The 23,172-nt window shown below is 57.7% G+C and overlaps 1 protein-coding gene across 1 annotated transcript; it reads right to left on the bottom strand.

Moving 5' to 3' along the window:
- Positions 1 to 368: 368 nt before the first annotated feature.
- Positions 369 to 23,172, bottom strand: GAL3ST2 (galactose-3-O-sulfotransferase 2). Its single transcript, XM_002686625.6, has 4 exons — positions 20,860 to 23,172; positions 5,889 to 5,975; positions 4,531 to 4,795; positions 369 to 3,844 (listed from the first exon to the last, which is right to left on the bottom strand). The coding sequence occupies exons 1-4, from the start codon at positions 20,886 to 20,888 to the stop codon at positions 3,026 to 3,028; spliced, it is 1,200 nt and encodes a 399-aa protein (XP_002686671.4). The 5' UTR covers positions 20,889 to 23,172; the 3' UTR covers positions 369 to 3,025.

Genomic DNA, 23,172 nt, shown 5'->3' with positions numbered 1-23,172 from the left:
CCCCGGCCCCGGCCCCCAGGGTGCCCGGCCCTTTGGCCCTCACTGGGCTGCAGCCCCCCGTCCTGCCACACGTCTGGGCTGCCTTCTCCCCACCACGGCCACAGCGGCGCACCAGAGCCGGGCCCCCGCGGCCCGAGGAGGGGCCCCTCCACAGAGCAGGCTGAGACCTGGCCCACATCGCTCTGCCTGCTCCGGGGGCCCCGGGATGTCCCCAGCGGGCAGCCGGCGCCCACATAAAAGCCCAAGGGTCTGCGGTGAGCGGAAAGGGGAAGACAGGTGTGAAGGAAGGGTTAGCACGGCCCGGAGTCTCTCGAGCCCATCTGAACTAGAAGGGAGGGCCCAGCTCTGTCCCTGTCCGCCAGCCCCACCAGCCGTGGCTCACCAGCTCCCTCAGAGAACCCAGGCTCAGGGACACGGGCCTCCAAGCCTCTGCGATGCCCATCGGGCAGCCCCACGGGGCAGGGCACCTGGGGGCCATGAAAGGAGGCCCCCCCACATACACACACACACACGCGCGCGCACACACACACCCTGGTCCCTCTCTCAGACACTGTAATGTTTTAGTTAGATGCCCGCTTTTTTAAAACATGGAGATCTTGCATAAGAACCTGCTTCCCTTGAAAAACCACTTTCTCTCCCCAGCTTCCCCTGCACACCCACCCCAGTCAGCCGCAGCCCCGCCTACCAACCCCACCTCCAACAACACGCGGCTAGAGCCCCTCCGGAAAGGAGACCCACAGAGTCCGGGCCTCCAGCTTTATTGGCCGCATCGGACTCCGCACGTTAAACTCTCTTCTGGACGGACAAGCAGACGGATTGTTTTCAAAGTTGTCTGTTACGAACCACATGCACTTTACCTTGTGATAAATATCCCCAATTTTCCCTCCAAAAAGACAGTGCCGGTTGACGCTCCTGCCAACCTCAAAGACCAGAGTAACCGCCACTGAATCTCCATGGCAGTTTCGCGCTCTTGGTTACCATGCAGCTGAGAACAGCCCACTTGCACGGTCCCAGCCCTGTGGGCAGCAGTGACGGTCTGACACCGGCTCGCAGAGACAGCCCGCTCACTCGGTATAAAGAGGCCTCCACGCTTCCTGCTCATCCTGGATCCACTCGCTTCCTCACATCAGCTGAGCAGGCATCGTGTTTTCTCTGGCAGTTGGCAGATTCACCTGAGGCTCAGGGCAGTGATGGGATTTGAGTCTTTATTTTTATTTTTGTTTATGTAATTTTGGCTGCACTGGATCTTTTTTAATGTCTATTTTTATTTATTATTTATTTATGTTTGTCTGTGCTGGGTCTTCACTGCCGCACGAGCTACTCTCTAATTGCAGTGCACGGGTTTCCCATCACAGTGGCTCTGCTGGTTGCAGAGCACAGGTGTGGGGACCTGCAGGCTTTAGTGGCCGGGGCTCGGAAGCTCTGTCGTTGCAGCCCCCAGGCTCTAGAGCACAGGCTCGGTAGTTGCAGTGCCCGGGTTTAGTTGTCCTGTGGCACGCGGGACCCTCCTGGGTCAGGGATCGAACCCGCATCTCCTAAATTGGCAGGTTTTACCAGTGGAGCACCAGGGAAGCTCGAGGCTTTCTTTAAATCAGGGTCATTTCCCCATTCTTCGTTTGGCTATCGACTCTCATCCATGGCTCATACACCCCTCCCGGACTCCTGTCAGGTTGGCTCATCTGGGATCTGATTCCCTGTCTCCTCTCTCCCTTGCAATGTCCCTCTTTGCATTTTCCTCTGGATGGGATGGAGGAACCTCCCAGGGGGCGGGGGAGGGTGGGGGGCGTCTCCTGCCAACCTGGATCTCCGGTCCATCCTGCATGGACTCTGTTCATTTTTTTCTGTTTCTAAATATTGTCATTTATTCTCAAATTTGCTGCAGTATATCCCATATTCTTACTGAAAATTCATTCTTCATAAAGTCTCTCCATTAAATTGTGTCCAAGTGAGCTGCTGCCTGTTCTGAGGGTGAGAGTTCCCCTTCTCTTTGAAGTGCTGATTCCCCTGAAAAGTGTGGACATGTCTGGACCCAGGAGCACCTGAGCAGGTGCCGGGGTCCTCAAGGCTGAGGGCCCCACGTGGAAGGAAGGGGACCCCAGAGCCAGACAGACAGGCCAGGCTGAGCATCTCAGCTGAGTGTGAAAGAGCAGCTCTGTTTCTTGGGTGCTCCAGGTAGCCCACTTTTCTCAGGCAGAGGGCACATGGTTCTGGGTGTGTGCACCCCACTAACCACTGGGCCCCCAAGCAGCCAGGGATCATGTTCTGCCAGGCAGGCATCCTCACTCCCTCCACACAAACCACAAGAAGGGGGGCCTGGAAGCCACCCTCCCCGGGCTTCATCCAGTGCCGTCTCCACGGCAACCAAGGGTACAGCAGTCCCCTCCCAGCTCTCCGGCAGGTCTCCTCCTCCACTCATCTTTTGGGGGCGGTTTGTTGCAGCTCAGAGCTGCAGCACAGGCCTTCAACCTGTGCTCCGGCTAAACCATTTGCCTTGTAAGCAGTTGTAACATTTCTCAATCCAAAACCGTTCTTCAGTTGGAAATAAGGCTCATACAGCCAAAGATGGGAAACTGAGCATTCCAGACCCTTCCAAACCCAGGTCCCCAAGCCCACCTCCAGAGTGTGGGGTGCTGACAGTGTGGGTGTCTCAGTGACCAGGGCCATGTCCCCATGGCTGGCAAAGTAGGGGAGCCGCTCTGAGCTCCAGATTCCTTTCTTCTGATGTAAGATCCCTCACTTTCCCACCTCATAAGACGCTTCATCTGATGAATCTGATGAGAAGGCTCACATCCTCAGTCCAGGTGCGCGGGTGTCCTATATTTCGGGTCCTCAGTGGAGAGGTCACCTCCGAGAGGATGGATCACGGGTGGTCTCTTCACTGGTGTCTTCACCCTGAGGACTGGTGGTCTGGCAGGGCCTGGGTACCCCAGGTGCCCCCAGAAGACCCCTCAGAGCCTGAGACAGCACCTAGGGCTTTCCAAGGACAACAGGAGAGGGCCCAGCCAGAGTCCCCGGTGCCATCCCTCTAGGCCCCCAGGAAGGCAATGTTCTTGGGGGGTTTGTCAGGGAACTGCAGGGTGTACAGGTGGGCCATGTACTGGAGCTCAGGCATAACCATCCGCTGACACATCTGCAGCGTCTGGTTGTCCAGGCCCGGCCTGAGGTTGTAGCCCAGGATGTCGGCCCTGCCCGACTGGTAGGGGCGCAGTCGGAAATCGGTGATCTGCGACTGGTTCTTGGGCTCGCTGTCCTGCAGACACATGGCGGCCAGCTCGCGCCGCCGCTCGCGCAGCCGAGCCACTTCGGAGCGCAGACGCCGCGGGCTCAGCTCTGCGCGCAGCCGGGCCCAGAAGGTGCGGTTGAAGTGCTGGTACAGGCGCCAGTCCAGGGCGCACCAGTGCTTGGCGCGCTCCTGGCCTGCGGGCGACAAGGGGGTGACACTGTGCTGGCTGCGCGAGTTGAGCCTGAAGGCCACCACGTCGTCCAGCCGCCAGCGCAGCAGGCGCCGGAGCAGCACCATGGACTCGTCGAAATGTTCGGCAATGAGCAGCAGCTGAAAGCGCTGCTCCACGTCGAGCAGGCGCGCGCGCACGTAGCCCTCCTCGGGCGGCGCGTCATTGTGGAAACCCAGGTCGAACCACATGCTGTTCCGGGCGTGGGCGTTGCTCAGCCCCAGGCTCTGGTTGTAGTAGGTCCACGGCGAGGCCAAGAAGGCATCCAGGCTGGAGACGTTCCTGAAGGCGGGGACGTGGCTCTTGTAGTAGACGAAGGAGGACTCCAGCTGGAAAACAGGGTTTCTGAGGATGGAAAAGTAGAAGGTGTCGTTGTGCATGACTTTCTGCACCTGTCGGGAGACAGAACGGGAAGGGCTGGTGACCCTCTGGGCTCCCCGGGGCGTGGTCCCGGGGCCAGGTGGTGCCTCCTGCCTTGCCCACACCCCGCAACACACCTGAGCCTGCCCCCGGTCCCCTGCCCCCGAAACCCAGTCTCCTGCCTCCAGTCCAGGCCACCTGGCTCCTCTGCCTGCCACCCTGCACCAGCATCCAGAACAACCCTGGCCACGTCCCGGCCCCCATTACCCTTCGCCGTCACCCCCGCTGAGCCTTTGGGGAGGAGGTCAGAGAAGCCCCCGGGAGGAGATGCCCTCTAAGCTAAGACCCGAATGACCCAGAGAAGGAGCTGTGAACACGTGAAAAGGGCCTGCGGAGGGACGAGCTGGTGGGTCTGGACCCAGAAGGAGGCGAAGAAGAGGGAGAGGGCGGCAGACGCCGGGTGCCCGCTGCCGACTGGGAGAGCAACGCCCCCGGGAGCCCCGGGACCCCGCGCCCCCGCCCGGGAGCCCCGCCCCCTGGAGCCCCGCCCTCCATGGGCCCCGCCCCCGGAAGACTCTGCCCTCTGGGAAGCCCCGCCCTCCGAGGAGCCCCGCCCCCGGGGCCCCGCAAGCCCCGCCCCAGATCCCCGCCCCCATGGAGCCCAGCCCCGGGAGACCCGCCTCCAGGAGCTCGCCCCCGGAAGCCCCGCCCCACGCACCTCTGGCGGGTTGAACCTCAGGTGGTTGCACATGATGTTGAAGCGCTGCCTGGGCCCGCCCTGCTCTGCGCCCTCCACGTAGCGCGCCAAGAAGAGCCAGGGGTAGCCAAGGTGGAAGCGGCCGCCGGCGGGCAGCGCCGCCGACAGGTTGTGCGTCTCGGCGAAGTGGTAGAGGATGTTGAGCACCGTGCTGCTGGCCGTCTTGTGCGTCTTAAGAAACATGACGTTGGTGACGGGAGGCCCATCAGCCTGGTCCCCGAGTTGGCTGGGGGAAGAGCGCAGCGCCGTGGGCCGGGAATCCTCGCGCTTGCCCAGCCGGAGAGATTCCAGCCCCGCGAGCCCTGAACCTGGAGGCCCGCAAAGCCTCTGCCCCGTCCACGCTTCCCCGACCCACACTCCCTGAGCTGGCAACACCCCAGCCCAGCCCCGTTACTGTGCCCCTCACCTGAGACCCCGCCCTGGCTGCCCTCTTCCAGTGGTGCAACCACCTGCCCCCATGTACTGCAGGCCCTGCACCCCTCTGCTTCCCAACCTCCTGCCTGGCTCTGAGGGCGCCCAGCATCGCTCTGCCCTGTGACCCAGGCCATATGGCCAGCGGTGCTTGGTTGGCCCCTCATGCTGAGATGGGCTGACTCACTGCCGGGCAAGACTGGACGCTGGTGCTCACTCCTGTGATCTCAGGGTGGCACCCACCCAGTTGTGGACACCAGCCTGGAGCTACAGGTGCCCACCCTGCCCCAACACAAGATCCCAAAACAGGGCTGGTGAGAGTGACCCAGGATGGTGGGGACAGGGTCCAGAGGCTAGTGCCAGGCCTGGGGGGTAGGCAGGGATACCCAGGAGCTTTAGCACTCCCCCTCTCCAGTGGAGATCAGCCAGGCCCGGGGCTGGAGGGCCCTCCCACCAGCCAGGCTAAACCACTGGGGCAGGGTAGCCATCGGGAGGACCCTGAGCTTCACAGAGGCCATACCACCAACAAGCAGGGGAGCAGGGGTCCTGACATCCAGACCACTAGGGGGTTCTAACCACCCCAGCCCTGCCTCCCAGTCACCCTCTGCACACAGCAACTCTGCCCAGGGCACCCCCAACCTGGCCCAGATTCAACCCTCCCGTATCCCTGCCTGGAGTTCTGGGCAGCTTACTGCCCATGGGAGATACTGGGAGGCCCCCAGGCTGGGTGACCACAGGAAGAGCCCCTCCTCCATTGCAGAGGGGAGGCTGAGGCCTGGAAGGGAGGCGTGGCCTACCACAGTCACAGGCAGGGCTGGGTGCCACCCGGAGTGGGGCACGCTGGGGTCCCAGTACTGCTCGGGGAGGGGGCAGTGCCCAGACCTCAGGCCACCCAGTGGAGGACTCACGGCATGAGCAGCCCGATGTCCACGTGCATGATGCAGCCCAGCAGGAGCACAGCCAGGGCCAGGAGGAGGAGCACGGCCCAGAAGCACCTGTGGGCGGAGGACCTCTTCAGCACTGAGTCCGGGGCCCAGGAGGAGCCTCTGCTGCCCACCCCCCTTCCCTACCCCCTCCACCTCCCCGGCATCCATGTGACAACTTGTGTCCAGCACCTACTGTGTGCTGGCCCATGGGGGCCCTAGGGTGGGGGCAAAGCCCAGGATGGGCCTGAGTCATCAGACACCACCCCCACGTGGCCCCCCTGCACGGCCCACTACTCAGAAGCTGGGAGAAGCCAAAAGGGGGATCCACTCCCTGGGGGGGCAATCAGAGGTGAAAACATGTCTGTGGACCCTCAACCCTGAGCAGGGCCCCCTAGAGATGGGCCTGACTGAGACCCCTGAGTTCCAGCCCAGGGCCCATGAGGGCAGGGGGGCCCGCCCGGGTGCAGGAGCTGAAGGTGGTGTGGGCAGGGCTCCTGGGCCAGAACACACAAGGGAAAGGCAGTGAGCAGATCAGGAGAGACAGGCAGGGGCTCCCTGTCCCGCCATCCCTGGACAAAGAAGCTGCAGCAGCTCAGCCATGAAGGGCTCCCTGCCCTTCGCCACCTGGAGGGCCACTTTGTACTGAGAAGGGGGAGGAGGCCCAGCCAGTCTCAGCTCTGGTCACCATCTGCAGGCCGCCCCAGACTTACACCCCAGCCTGGGCTGGCCCCGAACCCCCACTGGGGTGTCCACAGGGATCGCAGCCTCCAAGGTCCAGACTGGCTCCAACGCTGCCCTCCAAACCCAGCCCACCCCCAGGGACAGTGGCTTCTTCACCTGCTCTGGTCCCGTTTCCCTCCCCCCACCTTCTGTCCTGATCCGCGCTGCTCCCGAACCCTGGTGGCCTGGTTACCCCCTCCTGTGTCCCTGCCCCGTGGTTCATTCCGCCCTAGCAGCCCAAAATACCCTTTTATTAAAAAATCCAATGTGCTCAAAGTCTTCCTTGGTGGCTCAGAAGGTAAAGAATCCACCTGCAATGAAGGTTCGATCCCCGGGTCAGGAAGATCCCCTGGAGGAGGGCATGACAAACCACTCCAGTGTTCCCTGGAGAAGCCCATGGACAGAGGAGCCTACAGTCCACGGAGTCACAAAGAGTTGGACACAACTGGGCGACTAACACTTTCATTTTCTTTCAACAAGCTCAAACCCTTGATTAAATCCCATAATTGAAGAGCCTCCTGTGCTAAACCCTTCAGGAAAATGCAAGTCTTCCCAGCCAGTCCCCAGGCCCCCACTCCACCCCTACCCTCCAGCCATTCCACTTCCTCCTGTTCCTCAAACACCCAGCCCCAGGACCTCTTCACTCAGAGGCTCCAGCAGCAGACTGTCTTTCTGCAAGAGCCACCTCGCGCTTCTCCGGGCTGTGGGCAGGGGGCCTCCCGACCTCCCTGCAGCTCACCCCCGCCACCTGAGGGCGTCGCGGTTGCAGCAGTCCCTTTGTAGTCTGTACTGCCCACTGGGCTTCTCTGGTGGCTGAGACGGTCAAGAATCCTCCTACATTGCGGGAGACCTGGGTTTGATCCCTGGGTTGGGAAGATCCCCTGGAGGTGATAGTCTCTCCTTTGTCCATGGAATTCTCCAGGCGAGAATACTGGAGTGAGTTGCCATTTCCTCAACCCACTCCAGTGTTCTTGCCTGGAGGATACCCATGGACAGAGGAGCCTGGCGGGCTACACTCCATGGGGTCTCGAAGAGTTGGACAGGACTGAGCAAGTAAGCACACAGCACAGCTCTGCCCACCATCGGGTAAGCTCCTCGGTTTCTGGAAAGGCAGCTGGCACGTGCACGGTGCTCGGTGCATGTGTGCTGAGTGAGTGAGTGAAGCCAAGCACACATCCCACCCCCCACCGCAGACCTCCTGCTTTGTGTCAGCATGGGGTGCAGAGGGGGGAAAAACAATGGGGTGGGAGCAAGATCGGAAGCAAATCTGTTGAGTGTGAAACGTCCTGAGACACCAAGAGGAGGTGCCCAGCAGTGGCTGAAGGAGTCCGGAGCTCAAGGCGTTGCCAGGGCCAGGACATGCACTCGCACATCAGCATAAAAAGGCCTGGCGTGCTGCAGTCCACGGGGTCACAAAGAGTCAGACACAACTGGGCAACTGCACAGCAGCAACAGTAAAAACCCATGTCACTTGGAACCTCAGCTGCAGGAATCAGAAAACAATGGCAGACTCCCCTCACCAACCTAGAGGCTTGGGAGGGAAGCTGCTGGCTCCGGCAGACTCCTCTCACCAACCTAGAGGCTTGGGAGTGAAGCTGCTGGCTCTGGCAGACTCGGCCCCGTCACACTGCGAAAACCGACATCTCTCTCCCCATGCTCGTGGCCTGGTAGTCACAATATGGCTGCTAAGCTCCAGACATCACATAAACATTTGCATCAGCAAGAAAGTAGAAGGGACAGGACCAGCCATAATAAGGAAGCAAAAGCCTTTTAGAAGCCTCTAACAAACCTCCTTGTCCATCTTCTCGGCCGAAATGCGGTCACATGGTCCCCCTTCCCCCAACTGCGAGGGAATGCTGAGAAAGCTTCATTTAGTGTTTACAGCCTCTGTCCTGGGGGGGCACAAGAAGGTGGTGGCTGTCAGCCTCAGCTGCGTTTGTGTGAATCCGTGGGAACGGTGGGCTGCAACCTGGGCCTAGCTAGGTCTGCCCATGGAGGCAGGCACATCTCTGAAATACAAGTGAGCTTCTCGCCTGCAGCCCGGCCGTGGCCCTGGATCCAGGGGGCCCAGCCTGCAGCAAGAACAGCCCCCCAGTCAGGCCCCTGTTTAGTCCTAATGCTCCGGCTGCAGGCTCTTCCTAGACGAATAAATGGAATTCACAGCCAGGCGGCCCTGGCCCTGCCTGCCTCCTGTGGCCTCAGCAGGGTGTTGGCAAAGACACCGCCTCCGGGGCCTGGGCTGTTTCCAGGTGTTCGCTGCAGTGTGTGTAGAGTGCGGGCACCCGCTTGCATCCAGGTGCTTTGGCCCTGATTTTCCAGCGGGCAGGCCCCTGTGTGCTGCCAGGCAGGGGACCACTGGGACCCCTTACTCGGCTGGAACACCACCCCCTACACGTCACCCATACCTTTCTTTCTTGCAGACAGGAGCAAGTCGGGGAGGTGGGGTTCTGTGGCCTCTGCTGAGACCCCTGCCCCCAGGACACCCGGCGCACGGCCCGACCAGCCCAGCAGGGGAGGGACACTGATGGCTCAGCATCCTGACCTCTCGGGGGAGCAAGGCGCCCAGGCAGGCCTGTGTGTGCTCCCCTCGGCCTTACTCTGAGCTCCTGGGAGGAGCTGCCCAGCCAGACACCGTCCCCAGGACAGACCAGGCCGACCACCTGCCCCCAGGCACCGGGAGGCTTCACGACTGACCTTCCCGGGTCAGTTCCAAGGCTCATGGCCCTTCCCCCTTCCCCCGCCCCGACACCCTCGTCACCACCCGCCCCCTGCTGGTGTCAGGGCCGGCTCCGAGGCCTCCCCTCGGGCAGATCCGAGGTCGGGGGGTGAGTTCCAGGTGTCCCTGCATCCGAAGGAGGAGAAGGTCCCTCCTGGGACCTCTGGGCCCTGCGTCTCCACACGGCCTGTGCCCCCAGGGCAGCTGGTTCCTTGGGCTCCAGCCACGTGGAGTGGCAGTGGCTGGGACCAGGAAGGCCTCCCGGGGGGAGCGGAGGGCCGGACGGGGCTGGAGGGGACGAGGGGCCGCTCAGTGCGGCGGTCAGTCCCAGGTGAGAGGAGCCGGATGACGCACCTGCACTCGGAGCCTGGCACAGGGAGCAGAGCCGGGAGGGAGCTTCCTGAATGGCCTGCGGCCTCTCCACAGGGCTCGCAGGGACGGGGAGTGTGACGAGCAGGGGGCACGCAGGGGAGGAGCCCGGGAGGAAAGGGCAGAGCACGGCTGCTCCATCGGGGAGGGTGATGCCTGACAGCAGGGAGGCCAGACCCCGGCCTCGCAGGAACCTCTCGACGCCCCCCCAGGCAGAAACTCAGAAGTGGACTCACGCTGGCTGCAGGGCCACCCTGTGAGACCCCTCTGGCCCCCTGGCCGCAAGCAGGGTGCAGGTCCACACCCCCAACTCTGCTCTGGTGCAAGGAGATGGCCGGACCCCACACCAAATAGTCGAAGTTTCACATCTTCCCCCAAAGAGAGTTTCTAACTCAGAATTCAGTTCTCAACTCCCCATGGAAGCACATCATACGGTAATAACAGGACAATTCTAAATGGTGTCAGGCAGCAGGGGCCTGCCGGGCGCTAGGAAGGGAGGGGACCCGAGGACAGGGAGGGCGCCTGATGCCCTCCGTCCGGGGCAGCGGGCGGCCGGCCACCCACGGACAGGCCGCTGCACGGGACTCCTAGCCAGCTCTGTCCATCGGAGGAAACTGCTCAGAGCCATGGACACCAGCAGCCCCTCGCAGGAAGGGGCCGGGGGGCAGCCGGGGCTGCTCCAGGAGGGGGCGCTGGGTGGGCCTGGGCCAGCGTCGCCTTCCCCGGGGAAGTGCCGGACCCGTGTGCCCAGGGGCTGTTTTCTCTCCAGGCTGTCAACAGCGTCTTGTCGTTTTCATTACCTCAGTCCTGTGACCCTTGTGTTGATTTCAATCTCTAGTTTTTATTGCCATTGTAAACGAACTCACTTTCATTTCTTGGTCCTTATCACTAGAGTAGAAAAAGCTTTGTTTAAAAAAAATGTGCCTTGTATCCAGTCCTTCAGCCACTGTACATGCCTCTTGTAGCCGAACACTAGCGTTCTGCCGTCTGGTGTGACGGGGCACTGCCCCGCTCGCCCTGTATGCCTGCCCGCTGGCCTGTGACCAGCCTCATCGCCAAGACGCTCCGGGTCTCATTGGAAAGAAATGGGCTTAAAAAAAAGCAAAGAAAAGAAATGGTCTTTAGGGACCACAGCCTGGGGGCTGGGGGTGCTCACTGCTCTGGGACGTTGTCAGTTGCTGGGTCCTCTCAGTGGACACAGCTGGGAACTCCCCGAGTTCACACCCACACGGCCAACTCTGACGCCACACTTTGGGGGTGTTCAGTCGCTCGGTCATGTCCAACTCTGCAAAGCAATTGACCGCAGCACGCCAGGCTTCCCTGTCCTTCACTGTCTCCCGGAGTTTGCTGAAACTCATATCCGTTGAGTTGGTGGCTCCATCCAGCCATCTCATCCTCTGTCGTCCCCTTCTCCTCCTGCCCTCAATCTTTCCCAGCATCAGGGTCTTTTCTATTCAATAGACTTCTCATCAGGTGACCAAAGTATTAGAGCTTCAGCTTCAGCATCAGTCCTTCCAATGAATATTCAGGACTGATCTCCTTTAGGATGGACTGGTTTTATCTCCTTGCAGTCCAAGGGACTCTCCAGCACCACAAGTTGAAAGCATGAATTCTGTGCTCAGCCTCCTTTATGGTCCAACTTTCACATCCGTACATGACTACTGGAAAAACCATAGCTTTGACTATACACACTTTTGTTGGCAAAGTGATGTCCCTGCTTTTTAATATGGTGCCTAGGTTTGTCATAGATTTTCTTCCAAGGAGCAAGCATCTTTTAATTTTATGGCACAGCCACTCTCCACAGGATGTTGGAGCCCAAGAAAATAAAGTCTGTCACTGTTTCCATTGTTTTCCCATCTATTTGCCATGAAGTGATGGGACCAGATGCCATGATCTTAGTTTTTTGAATATGAGTTTTAAGCCAGCTTTTTCACTCTCCTCTTTCACCTTCATCAAGAGGCTCTTTAGTTCCTCTTCACTTTCTGCCATTAGAATGGTATCATCTGCATATCTGAGGTTATTGATATTTCTCCTAACAATCTTGATTCCAGCTTGTGCTTCATCCAGTTCAACGTTTTGCATGATGTACCCTGCATATAAATTAAATAAACACGGTGACAATATACAGCCTTGACGCACTCCTTTCCCAGTTTTGAACAGGTTTCTCTGGAGGCGGGTAAGGTGGTCTGGTATTCTCATCTCTTGAAGAATTTTCCACAGTTTGTTGTGATTCACATAGTCAAAGGCTTTGACATAGTCAATAAAGCAGAAGTAGACATTTCTCTGGAATTCTCTTGCTTTTTCTATTATCCAACAGATGTTGGCAAATTGATCTCTGGTGCCTCTGCCTTTTCCAAATACAGCTTGAACATCTGGAAGTTCATGGGTCACATATGGTTGAAGCCTGGCTTGGAGAATTTTGAGCATTAGTTGCTAGCGTATGAGATGAGTGCAATTGTGTGGTAGTTTGAACATTCTTTGGCATTGCCCTTCTTTGGGATTGGAATGAAAACTGACTTTTTCCAGTCCTGTGGCCACTGCTGAGTTGTCCAAATTTGCTGGCATGTTGAGTGCAGCTCTTTAACGGCATCATCTTTTAGGATTTGAAATAGCTCAGCTGGAATTCCATCACCTCCACAAGCTTTGTTTGTAGTGATACTTCATAAGGCCCTCTTAACTTTGCATTCTAGGATGTCTGGCTCTAGGTGAGTGATCACAGCTTCTCAGTGACCCTCTTCCTACTGCTTCCTATCTCAGATACAAGCCTAGTCTCAGACACAGCTGGGAGAATTTGAGCCCCTGCCATCACTTTCTGCTCTCCACACACACTGCCTTAAGGTCAAGCCACTGTGGCACATGACCTGCCCTCCCCCCACCCCTTTTTATATTTACTTGTCTGGCCTCATGTACTTATATGCAGAGTACATCATGAGAAACGCTGGACTGGAAGAAACACAAGCTGGAATCAAGATTGCTGGGAGAAATATCAATAACCTCAGACATGCAGATGACACCACCCTTATGGCAGAAAGTGAAGAGGAACTAAAAAGCCTCTTGATGAAAGTGAAAGTGGAGAGTGAAAAAGTTGGCTTAAAGCTCAACATTCAGAAAACGAAGATCATGGCATCCGGTCCCATCACTTCATGGGAAATAGATGGGGAACCAGTGGACACAGTGTCAGACTTTATTTTTCTGGGCTCCAAAATCACTGCAGATGGTGACTGCAGCCATGAAATTAAAAGATGCTTACTCCTTGGAAGGAAACTGATGACCAACCTAGATAGCATATTCAAAAGCGGAGACATTACTTTGCCAACAAAGGTTCGTCTAGTCAAGGCTATGGTTTTTCCTGTGGTCATGTATGGATGTGAGAGTTGGACTGTGAAGAAGGCTGAGCGCCGAAAGAATTGATGCTTTTGAACTGTGGTGTTGGAGAAGACTCTTGAGAGTCCCTTGGACTGCGAGGAGATCCAACCAGTCCATTCTGAAGGAGATCAGCCCTGGGATTTCTTTGGAAGGAATGATGCTAAAGCTGAAACTGCAATACTTTGGCCACCTCATGCGAAGAGTTGACTCACTGGAAAAGACTCTGATGCTGGGAGGGATTGGGGGCAGGAGGAGAAGGGGACGACAGAGGAGGAGATGGCTGGATGGCATCACTGACTCGATGGATGTGAGTCTGAGTGAACTCTGGGAGTTGGTGATGGACAGGGAGGCCTGGCGTGCTGTGATTCATGGGGTCGCAAAGAGTCGGACACGACTGAGCGATGATCTGATCTGATCTGATTTGGCCTCATCAGATCTTAGTTGTTCGTGTGGGGTCTTATGTTACAGAGCACATGGGCTCCAGAGCGCACGGCTCAGCAGCTGTGTTGCACAAGATCTTTAGTCATGGTGTATGGGATTCTTAGTTCCCCATCCAGGGATCAAACCCACGTCCCCTGCTTTGGAAGGTGGATTCTTTACCACTGGACCATCAGGGGAGTCCCTTGCTCCACCATTTGTATCTGCTACCATACCTGGGTTTTCAAACATGATGTGAGCTTCTCCAACCCCCAGCTGCCTAACGCTCCCTCAAGTCCTCCTGACGAAGGACTTGAGATCCACCTGAGAGAGACTCCCAGGAACCAGCAGGTGGACAGGCTGAGTCTCTGTAAGCTCAGGACTACGGTGGACCAAGTGCAGAATGCTCACACACAGGGCAGGGCTGCTGGGAAAGGATGCCCGTGTCAGCCCGCAGTCACGGCCTGTGGGCCCCAGGAGGGCGGCCGCAGATGCAGCGGGAGACGGTGCGGCAGCCCAGGGGCCGGGCCCCGGGGTCTGCTCACTGCACACTTTCCCCAAGCCCCAAAGGGGTGCACTTCTGGAAGGCCACGCTGTGGTCACGGGGTTCCCACACTGCAGTGGAGTCACATCTGCAGAGCTCACGAGACCCTCCAGGGAAGGCAGCTTGTCACTGGAGCCTGAGCAGTTGGTTCCTTTTTCTTAATTGGAGGATAATTGCTTTACAATGTTCGTTTTGCCATACAGCAACATGAATCAGCCACAGGGATACACACGTCCCCTCCCTCGTGAACCTCCCTGCCACCCCCTTCCCCATCCCACCCCTCCGGGTCATCATGGAGCACTGGCTTTAGGCTCCCTGTGTCACATGGCAAGTTCCCACTGGCTATCTACTTTACACAGAGTTTTATCATCCCATATAGTTAGAGTTTAACCCCTGCTGGATGAGGCCCTCCTGGGATGTTAATGGGCCTGGCTTTTCCCCTCAGTCTGCCCCCGGCCTGACTTTGTTCTGACACATAAAACTCCCTTCACCAAACACTGGGTGTTTGCTGGCCCCTTCAGAGGAGCCACACTGAGGACTTCTTGGAAATTTCTGCTGTCACATTTACAACAACCCCTTTGGCCTTAAGGGAACAAGTTCTCCACAGAATTGCAGTGTAAAGGAGAAAAGAGGAATGAGTTCTTCTTTCCTTCCCTGAGAACAAAGATACAGAGAATAGTGAGCAGGGCTGATCACACCGAGTTTTTACTTCGTTCCTAATCTGCAGTCAACATTCAGAGAACTAAGATCATGGCACCCGGTCCCATCACTTCATGGCAAACAGACGGGAAAACAATGGCAACAGGGAGAGACTTCATTTTCTTGGGCTCTAAAATCACTGTGGATAGTGATGAAATAAAAGATTTTTGTTCCTTGGAAGAAAAGCTATGACAAACCTAGACGGTATATTAAAAAGCAGAGTCATTACTTTACCAACAAAGGTCCTTATAGTCAAACCTATGGTTTGTCCATTAGTTGTGTGTGGATGTGAGAGTTGGACCATAAAGAAAGCTGAGCACCAAAGAATTGATGCTTTTGAACTGTGGTGTTGGAGAAGACTCTTGAGAGTCCCTTGGACTGCAAGGAGATCCAACCAGTCCATCCTAAAGGAAATCAGTCCTGAATATTCACCGGAAGGACTAATGCTGAAGCTGGAGCTCCAATACTTTGGCCACCTGATGCGAAGAGCTGACTTGCTGGAAAAGACCCTGATCCTGGGAAAGATTGAAAGGGACGACAGAGGATGAGATGGCTGGATGGCCATCTCGTGTGACCCAATGGACATGAGTTTGAGTAAACTCTGGGAGTTGGTGAAGGACAGGGAGGCCTGGCGTGCTAGAGTCCATGGGGTCGCAAAGAGTCAGACACGGCTGAACGACTGAACAGCAACAATCTGTAGTCGGTAACTAAGTTTGCTTTTCACCCTCTGACTCTGCATGAGCTAGTTCTGCACCTATTATCTTTTAACTCTATGTGACACATCCTATCGGAGAAGGCAATGGCACCCCACTCCAGTGTTCTTGCCTGGAGAATCCCAGGGACGGGGGAGCCTGGTGGGCTGCCGTCTATGGGGTCGCACAGAGTTGGACACGACTGAAGCGACTTAGCAGCAGCAGCAGCAGCACATCCTATATCTGGTGCTCACCTTTACTGCACTCTCCCTCTGCAGACCACCCCTTGTAGGTTTTCTCCTCTTTTCCATTCAGAAAGAAGGCCACAGTACAGCACACAAAAGGCAATGGACCCGACTACCCAACACCAGCCTATGACTGCTTCCGAAACAATGCGGGAGGAAGAAGAATACAAGGTCCTGATGTCCTTGTCCCTCATCAGCTCTCCAGCTGCGAGCCCTCATCCATAGGATCCCCCGACTCCTCATGGAAGAAGGCACAGTCCTCGAGGCACAAGCCTGTTCTGTTCTGTCTCCCCTCGCCAGTTGAGGATTAAAGCCACCTTTCTATTTCCTCCAAACTCTGTCTCCATATTTTTTTTATTTGGCTTCGCTGGGCAGAGAATCCAAGGTTTTTGGTGGCAACAACAGCTGCCCAAGAAAAATAATGTCTTCAGAGAAATCCCTCATTTCTAAGGAGAGGCTCTTCCTTTGCAGAACGCCCTCTGGTCCCATCACCCGGGGGTCAGCAGGGTGTGAGTGTGGGATGGGCCGGGCGGTCCGCCCAGCAGGACCGGTGCTCAGGGAGCCACTACTGGGGCTGTCAACAGGACGGATGTCCTGCCCGGCAGGGAGACAGGGTCCTGGGCATTTGCCATCTGTCTTCGGGAATGGAATCTTGTATAGCTGCAGCTGTTGACCTTTGACACTCCCTGAAATGAAACACTCTGTGCTCCAGGAAAACTGGTGGAATAGGTCTTTACATAGATATTTTCAGAAACTGATTTTATGAGCCCAAGCCTTGCATCTCCTCATCTTGAGAAATCACTAAATCCCTTCATGGTGACATCAGCTCCTCATGACTAGCAGAAAACCTTTTGTAAGATAAGCGCTTATCTCCCTTAGCTGATCCCAGGGCCCAATCCAGGGCTCCTGAGTAGGATCCAAAGTGGCCAGGTAAACACACCCACAGCGGTCACCTCTGGTCTGTCCATCCATCACTCCTTCAACTGGCTCTTGTTTAGCCCCAAATGCCCTATTGGGTGTGGGGCCACGCCAAGGGGGTGTGTACAGTGGCAGCATTTAATGAGCAGCAGCCAAGGACAAGACTGGACAGTTACTCAGGGCTCCCTCCTCACAGATAAGCCCTTGGCCGGGAAGGCTGCATCCTCGGGAACCAGGCCCTGCCCCCCTGCCCTGGCTCGGCGGTTTGAGAAGAACAAGGAGGTGCTGGCCCCCGGTCCCCACCCCCACCCCCAGATGCACCAGCAGGGGGCCGGGCACAGGGCTGCCGGAGGTCTCCTTGGCCTGGGGACCCTGTGATCAGGGTGGGTGAGGCCGTCGTCCAGTGAGTCCAGGGCACACAGCCATCCGTACAAACCAAGAAGAAGCAGGGACAGGGCCCAGATGCCCAAACTCAACATCCCCTAAATAGAGGGAAAGAGTGGGACACCCTCCACCCAGGGGATCCTGCCAAAACAGAAAGGAAAGTCACTCTGTTGCTGCCTGCAGGGTGCAACAGAGAAGAAACATGGCCAAGACGCTTCCCCCCCCCCCCCATCCCCACCTGTCACCACCCACCGAATTGGGAGTGATGCGGCCTTGCTTTGGCTGGGATCTGAGGCCGGCAGGAAGAACCTTGCAACTTCTGCTTCTACTTCCCTCCACACTGTCCTGAGATGGCACCCCCAGGAAGGTGCTGTGCCACTTTCCAGGAGGGGAACCGAGATGCTGCAGCCAAGACCCGGGAGCAAAAGGCAGCCAGGGCCTTCCAGCCCTGCAGCTGTCCAGCTAGGCGCAGCCCCTGGTGGGGCGGGGTGTCGCCGGGGGGACACTGAGCCCGAGAGATAGGTCAGCATGGCCTGGTGCAGCCAGGTCTCTGGGGGCTGCTTACAAGATTGCTGATATGAGGAGAGCCCAGGGTGGCGCATGTCCCCACCCGACCCCAACGGGGCCCTCTGAGTCCTTCCCCCAAAGGGGACTGCTTCGTGCTCTACAACCTGGGGTGTTTCCTCCCATCCGGGTGGCACCACATTTGCCCTGAAGTCAGTTCAGTGGGTCACACTCTGAGGGCTGGAGGTTGCAGCCAGCACTCTTAGAGAATAGTGTGAAATAGAAGCAAATAGAACAGAAAGAAAAGCACAGGCACAGAATAGAATCGATGTAGATACAGTCAATAAACTTAGACTTGTTTACTCACTAAGTCGTGTCCGACTCTCTTTGTGACCCCATGGACGGTCGCCCACCAGGCTCCTCTGTCCTTGGGATTTCCCAGGCAAGAACACTGGAGTGGGTTGCCATTTCCTCCTCCAGGGGATCTTCCCAACCCAGGGATCAAACCTAGGTTTCTTGACCCCCCTGCACTGGAGTCGGATTCTTTACCACTGCGCCACCTGATACAGACGGGCAAAGAGTAAACGCAGACTAGACAGTATCTGAGCACGTGGGAGGCAGTGTGGCTGCGGGGAGACGCGTTTCAGACAGACACAGCACAGAGATTCCAGTGTGTCCCAGACAGCGATGCTGCGTGCTGTCTTCCCCCGGAGCACCATGGAAACAGGTCCACTCTTCTGCCCGGTCACCATGGAAACAGGTCTACTCTTCCTCATTCAGTTGCCATCCTGCCTCCGTCACCTCATGCTCAGGCCAAAGCGTCCCCTTGTCTGCTGAAAAGCAGACTGCAAGTGTCCTGGCTGGCCCCCCTCTGGACTCTTTCCGGCCCCCATCCAGCCCACACGTGGCCACCGCAGCTGTGCACCAGTAGAATGTTGCCAGACGCCCTGCCCTGTCCCCTCCCCGCCTGCACTCCCGCGTGTACTCTTTACCCACCCTAAGAGCTCACCTGAGGCCGGGAGAGTCACACAGCCCCCTACAGGGTCCACACAGTCCCCCACAGATCACACAGCCCCCACATGGGGTCACACAGCCCCCACGGGGTCACACTGCCCCCACAGGGTCACACAGCCCCCACATGGGGTCACACGGCCCCTACAGGGTCACACAGCCCCCACATGGGGTCACACTGTCCCCACAGGGTCACACAGCCCCCACATGGGGTCACACTGCCCCCACAGGGTCACACAGCCCCCACATGGGGTCACACTGTCCCCACTGGGTCACACAGCCCCCACGGGGTCACACAGCCCCCACAGGATATCACACAGCCCCCACGAGGTCACACAGCCCCCATGAGGCTACACTGTTCCCATGGGGTCACACAGCCCCCACGGGGTCACACTGTCCCCATGGGGTCACACAGCCCCTGTGAGGTCACACTGCCCCCACAGATCACACAGTCCCCATGGGGTCACACTGTCCCCACGGGGTCACACAGCCCCCACATGGGGTCACACAGCCCCCATGGGGTCACAGCCTTCTATGGGGTCACACAGCCCCCATGGGGTCACACAGCTCCCATGGGGTCACAGGCTTCTATGGGGTCACACAGCCCCACAGTGTCACACTGTCCCCATGGGGTCACAGAGCCTCCCATGGGATCACACAGTCCCCATGGAGTCACACAGCCCCCACGGGGTCACAATGTCCCCACGGGGTCACACAACCCCCAAGGAATCACAGCCTTCTATGGGTCACACAGCCCTCGCAGGGTCACCCAGCCCCCATGGGGTCACACAGCCCCCACTGGGTCACAGCCTTCTATGAGTCACACAGCCCCCTGGGATCACATGGCTCCCCACAGCCACTCCCTGGTCCCAGCACCCCAGGAGATTTTTGTCCTGAGAAGCTGACCTCAAATAACCAGAAACACAAGTTTCCAAAGACCTGAAGCCAAGGCGTAGAGTTGAGGGACCGTCCAATAGCTCCCATACGGTCAGGGGGATTGATGCCCCAGCATCTCAGGCCAGCAGCCTCACCCAGACCCCTCACCCTGTCCAGCAGAAGAGGTCTGGTCTCTGCTCCAGGCGGCCCGTATAACCAAACAAGCCACTGGGTTCCCCCGGACCGTCCCCTCCTCCCTGTCCCCGCTGTCCCCATGGACCCCTGGCTTCTCTGGCCCACGCCCATCCCCTCTCGTCTCCATGGAACCCTGGGCTCCCCGGCCCATGCCCGTCCCCTCCTCCCCGTGGATCCCTGGGTGCCCCTGGCCCATGCCCGTCCCCACTGTCCCCGTGGACCCGGCTCCCCCAGCCCACACCTCTCCCCTCTCGTCCCCGTGGACCCCTGGCTCCCTGGCCCATGCCCACCCCTCCTCCCCGTGGACCCCTGGATGCCCCCAGCCCACACTTGTCCCCTCGGTTCCCGTGGTGCCCAGACGTGCTGCAAGGCCGAGCCTGCCGGTGCCCTGTCCTGGGCAGCAGCTGGCCTGTCTGCCCACAGGCCCAGGGCACTGACCTAGCAACATGGGCCCCAGGCGTTCCCACAAGTCAGAGAAAACCGACCCGAGGCTCTGGGCCTTCAGGGCCACCGAGTGTGAGCCCACACACTGTCCTTCTCCCCACCGAGTGTGAGCCCACACACTGCCCTTCTCCCCGAGGTCTGTGCTGCACCCCCAAGCCTGGGACACACACAGCGGCCATCCGGGCCGTGTGTCCCAACAGCCCCCACGGGACCCACCCTTCCGCCAGAGCTGGCACAGCCCGCAGGACCCGGGCTGGACCCCAGATAGCAGGGCGACACCCCCCAGCCGGCCCTCCAGGGAGGCCCCGGGAAGAGATTGGTCATGTCCCCCCGCCCTCGGGGAGCGGTGGCAGAGGCACAGCACCCCCCACGGGCCAGGAAAGGACGGGGGTGCTTGCAAACGCCACGCCCCTCCCCTCTTGACCTCCACCGCACGGGCAGGCTCTAGGGCTCAGGGCCCGGCCAGCACCCTAACCTGCAAAAGACGGGTGATTGGGCTGAAGTGCCGGAGCTGGGCGGGGGACATGGCCAGCCCCTCAGAAGGTGACCACAGGACTGAGGCCAGCAGAGCCGGACCCCCAGCAGCCACCCACCTAGGCCTCCAGCCCAGATGCCAGATCCCTGTCTCCTCTGCCCACATCCCTCTTGCCCGAACCGCCCACCAGGCCCAGGACAAGGCTGCCCAGGCAGGAGAGGGGGGCTCCCCACTGCCTGAAATGAGGCCCACAAGGGTGAACTCAGAGCGAATGCCTGGTCCAGGGCGATGCCCCAGGAGAACTTGGTCCATCAGGCGCTCAGGCCCCCAGGACTGAAGAAGGAATTTGGCCCCTGTGGTGGCACAGCCCCCGCTTACCTCTGCAAGCCCCCCAGAAAGGACGGCATGCTGGCAGGTGGCGATCTGGCCTGGCCCTTGCCTGACTTGAGCGGGCGGGCGCAGGGCACAGGCACTGGCGGGGCGTGACACTGGGCAGAGCAGGAACTGGAGGAGCACACCTGCCAGCCCCGGCTGGGGCCGCGCCCTCTGCGCCCGCACCCGAGTCCGGGCCTTCCCGGAGGCGGCTGGCACCTGGCACATGCCCGTGAGCCTGCGCCCGCTCACCCTGCCCCGGTGCGGGGTAGGTCAGCCCAGGGGGCCTGCAGGGAGCTGTGGGCAGTGACAAGGCCTCTGGGTCCAGAACTCAGGGCAAGATGCAGATCTTGCTGAGGGTCAGTGGGTGGCTCTGAGGACAAGGAAGAGAGCAGGAGCCAAAGTCAGCAGCTTTTCTCCTTTTCCTCCTCCTCCTCAAAAGCTTCACCCCGGGAGGAAACTCAGCTGTTATCTACACCTTGGGCTGGAAAAGAACTTTCAAAAGAGGACATTGCGGTAGAAAATTTTAAATTTACTAGATTTTACTCCATGTAAGTACACTTCTTTCTTTTGGAAATAAATAAATACAATTCAAAGACAGTAGACCGAGAGAAATACTTGCAGCATTTTAACCAAATGTTAGGTCCATAAGGGAAGACAAAATTCCTCACTCCGCCGTGAAGCACCCCAGCTGCCGAGGTCCAGCCCCGGCTGATCCAGGGCATTCGAAGGAGAGACGGCTTTGGCGACCTATTCATTTATTCATCAAAGATATAAAGAGTAATAGAACGAGGATAGCTCAGTAGGAAAATTTAGTGGAGAAAAGAAGCTGAGTAGCTTGGTTTACACGGAAAATCAATATAACCCGTGACACCAGGTTAGCTCTGACCACAGACGCCGCAGGCACCCTCTCGAATAGTGGAAGGTGCCCCACCTTAGACACCTTCTCGAGTGGGTCTTAGAAGCCCAGGCAAATAAGTGGTCGCAGAGGATATCCACGCTCCAGATGGAGACTCAGCTGGAAGTTGAGGGGAAGAATGACATGGGGAGACCAAGCTTTGGTGAGCAAGGCCCGTAGCTTTATTTTCAACAGGGGCTTATATACCCTAAGTTATACATAGAGGATAATAGGGGATGCAAAGTCAGCAGTCTTTGATCCTTATCAAAAACCAGGGTTTCTTTCCTGCAAATTTATCGTATACAAATGGTTTAGGTGATTTACATCATCTGCTGGCCAGAAGGCCTATTAACATTTTATGACTCTTGACAAAGACTTATCAACCGTAAGACTTATTTTCTCTAAGCGTAATTAAGGTTTGGCGCCATCTTCCGAAGATAAAATTGCATTCCTATAGGGCGGATGTGTAATGGGTTTACAACACAGGAAAGAATTTATTACCTTAAGGGTCTAAAGTTACTAACACCAAGGCCACTACTTATTTTTTCTACATACCAACTATTAATTAATACATATTCAAGGATACAATACAGGGGATGTGAAAACTTGGCAACAAGCATTGGCTCATCAATGAAATCTTTTACTAGTTTTATTCTGACAGTTTCTAACTCTCTGAGAGGCTCTAAGCTATTTGAATATCTTAAGCTTCCCGTGCCTCTCGAGGCTGGGAGACTATAAACAATCCTACGCACAGCTGCAGGAGTCCGGGTAAACTTGTCAGGCGAGTTAGAGAGCCATCTGAGGGGTTTGGATTTAAACACTCCTAATTGCCCAGGAACTTGATGAATTGGAGCTGTAAGTTAACTCTTTGACAGAGAGAGCGAGATGGTGGTGGGGGACAGCCCCCAGTAAAGTCAGAGGTGAGAGCACAAAGCAATAAAGTAGGCAGACTCTGGTTTTTTGGGGGTAGATGCTCGAGAATATCCAGGGGGATTCCTGAGGCTCGATCCCGCCTTTGCGTATGCCGAGCCTCCTTCCTCATGACCTTTGTCACGAGTGGAATGTCTCTCGCCGGCTCCCGGCACCCAGCCCCAGCCAGCCCAGGGTCTTTGGCCATGTGGCTGCCAGGGGTGCCGCAATGGCCAGGCACTTTGGGGCTGCCTGTCCATAGGCCCTTCCCCAGCCTGGTCTGACCCATCATGGTGGATGGGCAGAAGGGCAGACGTGCAGACGTGCGCTCAGAACCCTCCCAGGACTTTCTGGCGAGCTGCTGGAGAGGCCTCGCTGGCACATTCACGTTCTCTCCCATGGTGCTTCGGACACAGCAGGGCTTGGGGGGCAGGGGCGGAGTTCAGGGAGCCCGCACCTGAGGAAAAGAGATGCTCAGCTGGAAGGGTGGCGAGAAGGCTGGGGCCCTGCTC

This window comes from Bos taurus, chromosome 3, assembly GCF_002263795.3.
Source record: "Bos taurus isolate L1 Dominette 01449 registration number 42190680 breed Hereford chromosome 3, ARS-UCD2.0, whole genome shotgun sequence".
In the NCBI taxonomy this organism is placed as follows: Eukaryota; Metazoa; Chordata; class Mammalia; order Artiodactyla; family Bovidae; genus Bos; species Bos taurus.
The sequence above is the reverse complement of the archived record's forward strand: the minus strand, read 5'-3'. Positions and strand labels throughout refer to the sequence as shown.

Excerpts from the sequence above, each read along its gene's own strand:
- GAL3ST2 (XM_002686625.6), bottom strand. The coding sequence starts at position 20,888 with ATGCCGTCCTTTCTGGGGGGCTTGCAGAG. Across the intron at positions 4,796-5,888 it reads GACATCGGGCTGCTCATGCC|CCAACTCGGGGACCAGGCTG; the intron begins GTGAGTCCTCCA and ends CTCTTCCCCCAG. Across the intron at positions 3,845-4,530 it reads TGAGGTTCAACCCGCCAGAG|GTGCAGAAAGTCATGCACAA; the intron begins GTGCGTGGGGCG and ends GTCTCCCGACAG.